The sequence below is a fragment of the Engraulis encrasicolus genome, chromosome 12 (genome assembly GCF_034702125.1).
Source record: "Engraulis encrasicolus isolate BLACKSEA-1 chromosome 12, IST_EnEncr_1.0, whole genome shotgun sequence".
NCBI classification, from domain to species: domain Eukaryota; kingdom Metazoa; phylum Chordata; class Actinopteri; order Clupeiformes; family Engraulidae; genus Engraulis; species Engraulis encrasicolus.
The window spans coordinates 47,885,447-47,895,314 of NC_085868.1; the positions used below are offsets into that span (position 1 = coordinate 47,885,447).

The 9,868-nt window shown below is 43.5% G+C and overlaps 1 protein-coding gene across 1 annotated transcript; it reads right to left on the reverse strand.

Annotated features, from left to right (window-relative positions):
• Positions 1-4,359: 4,359 nt before the first annotated feature.
• On the reverse strand, positions 4,360-5,391 carry sox1b (SRY-box transcription factor 1b). Its single transcript, XM_063212762.1, has one exon. It carries the CDS (start codon positions 5,389-5,391, stop codon positions 4,369-4,371), a length of 1,023 nt encoding a protein of 340 aa, XP_063068832.1. The 3' UTR covers positions 4,360-4,368.
• Positions 5,392-9,868: the final 4,477 nt, after the last annotated feature.

A 9,868-nucleotide genomic window follows, 5' to 3' on the forward strand; every position in this document is an offset into this window, starting at 1 on the left:
AATAGAATAGCACATAAAGCAGTGTTTTTGCCAGTGTATAATGAATCAGAACAACATATGCTACAAAACGAAAACTCCTTTTCAACAATAGGTTGCTGCTGCCTATAGCCTGTACACGTCAAGGTGCGCGCGCTCCTTCCTTAGCTTGATGGCAGGTTTCCTGCTGATGCGCGTGAGTTTTTTTTCTTTCTTTTTTTTCGTGTGGTCCTCCCATTGCTTTCCCCACTTTGTTTTTGAACCGCATACAGGCTTCCTCAGCTCCCCTTGCACCTGCGTCGATTCTGGTTGCCTTCAGGAATGCGCTGAGGCTTGTAATCAGCTTTGTGAAGCCAATGAGTGCACGGCTCACTGAAACTTTCCAACCTCACACAACGTGTTGGGGCTGCTGAATTGCTAGTCAGCGAGGGGCGGCTCTCCAAGCCGCGCTCTCCCCCTGCCAAATTCCAACAGAGTCTCTCACAATCACTCCGAGCCAGGCCTTGGGATGGTGGGTGGTGTTGGTGGGGGCATGTGGGGCAAGTTGTGGAGGAGAGGAAAACACAAATGAACGAACGGGTGAAGTCTGCTGCTGTGCTGTCCCCCTCTCCCCACTTGCCGGAACTGTTGGCGATATTTTGGGGTGAAGTCCTTTCACAACATCGACGATCATCCCGATTTGAATCCCCTCTCCATGTCAGATCTAAAATAATGATGACAGAATACGAGTCTGTTGTATATTATATATTTACTGCAATACTTCAGAGTGAACATTTATATTGTTTTGATTCCATAAGGCCGATAGATAGCCTACTGGTTTGCAAGTGTGTAAACACAGTTCCCACTTTTAACACATTTTTAAAATGTATTCTTATACACGTTTCACTTGATATCTTATATGAGGCGCAGGCGGTGCGTGGTCCGACACTCGACGTCTGCTTTTTGGAGGGGAGTTGGATTAAGGGGTTGGAAGATTGTTAAACATGTCAACGTGTAATTGCATGATAAGGCCCTCGCGAGAAACGCATTGGCCCAATTGCCATTTCTCTTCCATTCTAATCTCGCGGAGCACACTGCTCCTCTCCAATCTGTCTCCCTAATCTGCTGCCACACAACACCATCCAATGGTGGCGGGAGTTCTTTTTTGAGGCTGGAAAAAAATATGCAGGAGCGTGATAAAATACGGATTCTTAATTATCCACATTTAGGACATCGGGTGCAAGAGATGGAGAGGGGGGGTGGCCGCTGAAGTAGACTCCAAAAATAAAATAAAAAAATAAAAATCATGCCATTGGTGCCTGGTTTGGTTTTGGTAATAAATAGGCAGTGTCATTGTGAGTTTAGTGTATCGCAGGGGCACCGTGGTGGTTTTATTGGCCGACTTTCTTTCACATCCACACGAATTGGGAAATGACTTGCAGTGATTTTCAAAACTGCTCATTGATTCGGTCTGGAATTGTGCCCAGTTGCAGAGCTGTCTTTGTGCTTGTAAATGCAAATCTACCGGTATGTTATTTTCACACGGGGCTGTGAGAATCATTTTCTAGTGCGTCTGTGCGCATGGTGAAAAACAATGTGGTAAAAGCCATCTTCTGTTAGTGTATTATAGCCGATTCCCATTTTGGAGCTAGGTCTACCATTAACTGAATCAAAATGCTGGCCATTTTTGGGATTCTTTTTAACACTACATTAAATCATAATCTAATTTTAAAAGACAAATTCTGACAATATTTTGTAAATAATTACCAATACTGGAACTAAATAAAAATGACAAGGTCATCGAAGTAGCCTAAACTGGGTGGACTGATTTGAGTTAGAGAAAATAAGTAGACCTAGGGCCTATAGGCCTAGCTTTTTAAAGCCATGGTTAGTCTCGGTTGGTGTACAGGCCCACGTGGTGTGTACACATGTTGCTGACTACTGTGGAAAAGTGTTGCCTGTAGTAATTCTGGACACAGATGCTTCGGTGTAGTTCCAAGAGCGCACGGGATCTGACGTAACGGTTCCGGTTAATTGGTGAAAAGCCATTGACTTGCCTCTCTGACCCGGGGGTTGGTCCCTGAATATGTCTAATCCTTTACTGACTGACACTAAACGCTCTCCACTACCCCGGGGCTTTCTTCTCTACTGCCCCTGCGCATCCATCTTAATCCCCGGTGACACCTAACACAAGGAGCCTAACGTTTTCCCGACGGCTTAGGGATTCACTTGTGAATTACAAAGCAGTTTATGGGCCAAGCAAAATAGACCCATGAGAAACTGTAATATCTTGCTATTATTGTAAATTTCAATATCATGGTCACGCTTGGGATAGCCAACAAAATAGATTGCAGAGGCACACCCTTTTTAGGTCAGGGAAATTAAGATTTGTCAAGGTTTTTTATTCCTTTTTCGAAGCAGCTGGTGGACGAATTAATAAAGCTGTTCAAGGGAGACGGAAGAGAGTTCATTGACCAATGAATAATGATAATGTGTTTGTTATTGTGCCATGTAGTCCTGTTATTCGTCTGAAGGGTACAAGAGTTGCCCTTTGACCCCATACTTCAGGGGACAAGGCAGTGACACAAATATTTATGGTCACAGTTTAAATGGCTGATCTGAACTTGGGTGCAGGCTACGGTAATGGCTGTGCAAGTTATTGAAATCCAAACCCTTGCATTTGCTCGTAAATTTTGTAAACTGCCAACAAAGTTGCAGATCATTGTGTAGACTATTCATAAACTGACTATAAACACTGCACACTTTCTTTCTTTTTTTCTTTTAAATTGACTACATTTGATCACGAATGTAGTGAAATGGTCATGTTTTCCCAGCCTCTCCTCAGTTGTTAATTGAAGATGTTTCACATAGCCTAAATGTCCTTGTGCTGATTTGCGCTTGAAAACCACAATGGGATTTTGGAAGTTGTAGGATATGCGGATAATTGCCAGACATGCAGGGTAGGCTATACTGTAGGCCTAGGTGTTGCAATTTTGATAATCACACACACACACACACACACACACACACACACACACACACACACACACACACACACACACACACACACACACACACACACACACACACACAGTTTTGTTTAAATAATTATTTTGGGGTTCATCATTATTTTAAGCATTGTATTTAAGACTGGTCACAGACCTATAACCTGTTCTGTCACAATGAGGGCCTGTGCGGCTCTTCCAGCCATGTCAAGATGTTTCTTAAAAGCAATAAATAGCATTAGCCTGCTTAAAGGCGACTTACAATAATGGTTTGAAACTGATTATTTCAATCCTACAGTATTTTTAAACAATGCGTAAAGCATACACGAGGATATGATAAACTAACACATGTATGTCCATGGCAAGCAATTACCTTCATGCATGGTGGCCTAGGGCCTACATAGTGTATATCCTGGCCTACATAGACTATTTCAATAGTTGCGTGTTGTAGCCTTTTTTCTTGAAATGGCATGGCTTGAAATGGTGGAAGCGTAGCCTATCTAGCCGGCATGCGGACTACCGCGCCTGCCTAGCATGTGCCCGTCACGGTCGGGTAATTCAGAGGATCATTACACATTCATTTGTGTTTAGCCATATTTGCCATTTGTAATCTGCTTGTTTTGGGTCAAGGATTAACGTGGCTGGATTTGGTCTGAGGGAAAGCCAAAGCATCCAGTCAACTGCGTTAGAAGATGCTATAAGAAAACTTTGGACCAGGCTACCAATGGCATAATATCGGATATATTTTAGTTTATTCAAAATGCTCGGCTGAAGACTAAAGAGAGCTGCCTTCTTAGGAGAGAAAAACAAAATATGAAACAACTGTAGGTTTTTTTCGACAGATTCCGGGCAACTGTTGAGAAATTTATTAAACTCATACCAACGCAAAGTGTATCCTGGGAAAATGCAATTGAAAATTATTTACAGATGGATCAACCTTTTCTAAAGTGTATTCACAATTTACAAAGAAAATATACAACACAAGAGAAATGATTCAATCACAGTTACTCGCACTTGTGAAATGAAAAAGTATAAACTTGAAAAAAAAAAACATTTTTTTCCGCGTTCACTCAAATGACACCCTAAACCGTCATACCATATTCCATTAAATAAAAAAAAACCCTCAGTCATAAGCACCCTATTCAAAATTGGGATTTTTTTTCTCTCTTATAAAATGACAGAAATACTTCCAGTGCTTTCCTAACATTTCAAAATGTGAAATTATTTTTCCCCACGTAAGTCATTGCCAGACAGTGCCGCTTTTAACTCCAAATATCGCGTTTAAATAAAATTTACTTTTAATTTACAAGTACAACATTCTGTACAAAAAAGGTAGTTGCGATTTAAAGAGGTAAATATTTGGTTACTGTTTCGTCGGTTGCACTTGCTGTTCCTGGTGCTATTTCTCCTAAATGTGTGTCAGAGGGACCGTTCCATTGACACCTGTTGAAGTCTGATAGTGTTGTGGCAGAGCATGGAGTCTACTTTGAACGGACGGGTCACCTGTCTCTCCCGTCGGTAGATACATGCTTATCATTTCTCTCAAGTCTCCGGGGCACGGGGCACGGGAGTGAGTAGTAACGGGAGGGCTTACACTTGGCTCCGACTTCACGAGAGATCCCAGAGTGCCGATCGCCCCCGTCGCCGCCACGCTGGAGCTCTGGTGCTGTGTGTAGGATATCCCCCCGTACCCCGACGGCGATGCGCTCATGTAGCTGGGGGAGTTGGAGAGGGGGCTGTACTGGAGAGCGGTCATGTCGTAGCGGTGCATGGGCTGGGGGTTGTGCGGGTGATGGTGATGTCCGTGGTGGTGGTGCGCCCCGTTACCGGGGTGCTGGCTGTAAGCAAGCTGTGCCTCCTGCATCATTGCCGCGGCCGCCGCAGCCGCTGCCACCTGTCCCGAGTAGGCACCGTTTGCCCAGCCGTTCATGTGTGCATAGCTGGCTGCGGTCGCGCCGTGACCCCCGGGACTGTCTAACCTCTGTCCGACCCCAGCCGGGCTCATGCCAACACCCAGACCCACACCCCCTCCAGTCCCGGACCCGGCAAGCAGACCTCCTGCTAAAGAATATTTATCTTTTTTCAGCAGCGTCTTGGTCTTTCTCCGGGGTCTGTACTTGTAATCCGGGTGCTCCTTCATGTGCATGGCACGTAACCGCTTCGCCTCGTCAATAAAGGGTCTCTTCTCTGCCTCCGACATGAGTTTCCACTCGGCGCCAAGTCTTTTGCTAATTTCGGAGTTGTGCATTTTGGGGTTCTCCTGTGCCATCTTTCTCCGTTGGCCGCGGGACCACACCATAAAGGCATTCATGGGTCTCTTGACGCGGTCCTGGTTCACTTTGCTCCCATTGTTTGGCCCCGTGTGCCCCGAATTTGTATTCGATTGGGGTCCTGGGGAGTGTAAGTCCGTTTCCATCATCATGCTATACATTCACCTGGTTGTTTGTTGGCCCACCAACACACGGGCACATTCACTTAGTAACAACCACACTCGGGTTCAGCTCTCCGCCGACGCGCAAATCTCCCTTCTCAAAAGGGAAAAGGACAAAGGTGCGATAAAATCCAAAGTTGTTTTTTGTATCACGTCAGCCGTACTCTTTCAGCGAATTTTTCCATCCACAAGCGATGAAAAGCGTCTTGAGCTACTTTCTGTGACAGGGGTAGAAAAGTTAGCAGAGCGCGGCCATATGATGCGCTTTGACAGTGGTTAAATGAGCTGGAAGCGGCCAATGGCGCGTTAGAAAAGGCGTGATTTGCATGACTTGGCGGTCAGGTGACAAGCCGGAGGGGAGAGAGCTAACCTAACGCCAGACTGGGGCAGGCACACGGCATGCCCTACACCCACCAAAATAGAAAGCAAAGACTAAAAAACACTATTTTAAGACAATACTTAGGCCTACATATCGCAATAAAAAATTGGCTAAATGACTCATTTCCCTGTGCGCTTTACGCATGAAAATGGCTTCAGACACCAATCAAACCAATAGCTTTGTATAGCCTATAAATATTATAGTCTATTGGTCATATATTAGCCTACTATTTAAAACTGAATTTGAAAGAATATGCTGTGCCAACTAGCTAGGCTATTTAGATTATTTCTAGATCTACAGCAAGACACCGTGTGGAATATTGCTATAGGCTACTTCATATTATGAATTTGAAAGGTGGTTAGCACTCATTAAAATCAACCAAATGGATATGTGCCTACTGGATAGCATACTCTCTTCAGAATTAAATCACTGATATATAGGCTATATAATATTTTTTTTCTTCAATGGACTAGAGCCACAGGTGCTCGTGTGTTTGTGATGGTTGCTAAGATACACGAGACTGACGCCCTGTGCACGTGCCAGCAAAGCCCCTTTGTCTGTAACTCAAGAGAGGCCGGAGTATACGGCGGATACTACAATTACTAATGCACAAGACCTGACGTGAGTGACACATGTTGCTGCCTCAAGTTATTGTGAGTAGAATGGTTCGACTTCCATATATTTAACCCCCCTTGTGACAATGTACATGCTGAAAGGACGGGGCAGGTAAAACATTTTTTTTATTTAACAGAAAAACATACAGCGATTTTAACTGGAAACTTCATCTTAAAAAATATTTTACCCACCTAAAGTTGGGACAAAACAAATATACAGTCGAAGCAACTTTGTATGCTGTTAAATTTACAGTATTTTCTGCTCTGCTTTTTGCCACTTTCTGTGTCTGGACGAAATTCTAGCGTGGGCGCGCGTCAAGTGTGCGCGCATTGTGGTGCTGAAAGACAGCTCTCGGTTAACGCGTCGACTCGCCACGCTTCCATCACAACCCATTAACATTTAATAACCTCTTTCAAACTATTATCATGACACAATAAACAATTAACTAATAACTTTATCTCGAATTGTATGGCTAGCTGTACAAAATGAAGGGTGTAAAGATTTGGGCTACATTGCAGCAAATTATAGGCCTAATCCCTTTCTCAAATGCAACAATCCATGGCCCCATTGTAGATACTGCACCATCCAACATAAGAATGTGAGGAAATATATTGGCCACTTAAGAAGAGTGCCCATGGTCGAACACACACACACACACCAGAATTCGCGAATCACCTCCAGAATATATTTGGTGTGACAAAAACCAACCTCTCTTGTAATTGCTGGTACAAAGGCGAGGGACCTCCGTGTCCCTTTACCCTATTTAACATTTTATGACGACTGATGTTATGGGCAATATGCTGTAGGCTATATTAAAAACGTGGTTTGCTAAAATTCCATTGGCTAATACAGAATTTGACGCTAATGTTGATGGAAAAAAATGGGAGTGTGTTGACAGTGTGTTGGAGTAGAGTCCCACCGTTCTGTCCTATTCATTTGGCTGCTTATCCAAAAAAAGAAGAAAAAAAAACTCCAGCGAGGCAGCTTAAGTACCGCTGCTCCGTTTCATCCCCACACTAAAGTGCACATGGAGTGTCTCTTGAACTCGCAAGAAGGCCCGTCTGTCAGGTGCTGCCTGACTGGCGCGCGCTTTTGCTACGCATTTTTAGCAGCATAATTGCGTCGCACGCGGGGGTGGAAGGGCCCTGAAGGGAAGGGGGAGTCTCTCTCTCCCTCTCTCTCTCTCTCTCTCTCTCTCTCTCTCTCTCTCTCTCTCTCCCTCTCTCTCTCTCTCTCTCTCTCTCTCTCTCTCTCTCTCTCTCTCTCTGACCTTTCAGTGTTAATTCTATTGATGATACCATCTGTGAAACTAAAAAGATGTCATTGTAACTACTAATGTTTATTTTAAAATCGCAACATCTTGTCATTTTTATTTTATTTAGCTTTAGGGACCGCCTTTTTTTGTAAATCACGAGGATATAACATAACCCAACACACACATAAAAAATAAAAAAAATCTGCTCGCCATAATCAGCATACGCGTGCCAAATTCATGCCTAGTCTCATGGGCACTTGCCTGAAAAAATGTTCGACAAATGGAATTGGACACATTTCTGACCTTGGAAGCCCCCAACATCGCTAGGTAATAAGGTGGACAGAGCTCCAAATAGCCATGGTATTCAACAAAACACAGACATTATGACTCAAGTGACTGTAAGCAGCCATTACTGTATAACTGACATGTACCTTAACTGGGATTTGAGGCACTTAGGCTACATTTTCAGAGATGTTGAACAATTGTGAATTGTTCTGAAGTTGAAGTGTTGGCCCTTGAGGTCAAACTATACATCCTCCTTTGATATGACAAATACCAGCGCAGAATGCACAATTACTACTGTATACAAATGAATACAGGCTGTTATACAACACTTAGACAGCACTCATTGGGATTAAAAACACTCTAACAAGCTAAATTCACTATGTGTTGACCACTCCATTTTTACTGTGCCTGTTTGCATGCTGGTATGGTAGCCTAGTCCAGTGGTTCCCAACCTTTTTCTTAAGGGACCCATGTTTTTACTATTGTAAGCTTTGGTGACCCAACCACGCGAGCGCCCGCACGAGACAGAGTCACAAGATGCCCTCCGTTTCCTGCGAAAACTTATTTTAGTTATTTTATTCCTCAATTCGTCTTTGGTCAAATATAGAACAAATGTTTAATGTAGCACTTACAATTTGTTGCGTCTATGCATTTATTAGTTAAATGCTTTGTCTTTTATTCAACATGGGCTATATATATTTAAAACGAAACCCCTTAAAATCAAGAGGGCTCCGCGACCCCCTGTGGATCTTTGGCGACCCATAAGGGGGGTCCCGACCCATAGGTTGGGAACCACTGGCCTAGTCTATGGTGTTCCACATGTACAGTAATTCCAAATGATATTCCAGTAACAGGCTAAACAACAGCTTGATTTTCATCAATTCTGGATATTTGACGAGCATCTTCCTTGGTTGTATAGCTGACTACTCGAACAGGGTGCATAAATGCAAATCTTTCACATTGCTCTCAATCAATGTGTGGCTAAACAAGAATCAAAAACAAGTTAGGCCTATAGTAAAAGAGCAAAATGGTAATAGAATTGGGGAAAATAGCCCAGAGAATGACCATTGCAAAACACAGTTGAATGTAAATGGACCCAGATTGTTTTTTTCTTTTTCCCCTCTGTGAAAATAATTGTATTCTGTGTGATTAAAAGATGTTGAGCTAAAAACTTTTAACAGACATAGCCTATGCCTGACTAATTTTGATTGGAATGATCTTTATTGATAGATAATTCAACATTGGAAAGTCATGTAGCCATATATAGCTAAGCTCATTTTGTGATTGCCATTGCTCCAAAGCCAAAAGCTCTGTGAGAAAAACAAAAAGTATTGCGTCACTGGGATATTGTCAACACCAAGCCATTGTATTAAATAAACATAACAGACAAGCTAACAAAATGTCTAAGTGATGTCTTATTTACTTTCATTTCTTTCAGGATTAACCCCTTAATGCGCGCTGTACCTCCAGTGGCACGCTGTAATAGTCATTGAAATGTAACTACCACAGCACTAAAATACTACGACACAACACAGGCCCTTTAGTAATGCACCACGACTTGGTCATTACCATACTGGTAACAACAAATGTATAAAGCTGCGTCTTAAGGGGTTAATAAAAAAACGAATTAGTCTACTGGCCCAGCCATGGCTCAAATGCCTGGGCACTGGACTACTACACCGGCAGCCTAGGTTTGATTCCGGCCCGGGTCCTTTCTAGCCTCGCGAGCCATCCTACGTACTTCCGCCAAAGGTTTGGCTCCACCACTGTAGTCTGGCCGTGCTTCTCTGTGGAGTGCCTGGAGCAGTAGAATTTTGATCGCAACGCCCCCCCCAGAAAACAGCCAATAATCGAATACACCCCCCACGTGGGGACGAAAGGGGGAGGACGCTCGTGACAACGACGTACACATCTGCGCCAGAGCCATTGGTCTGCGCTATGTT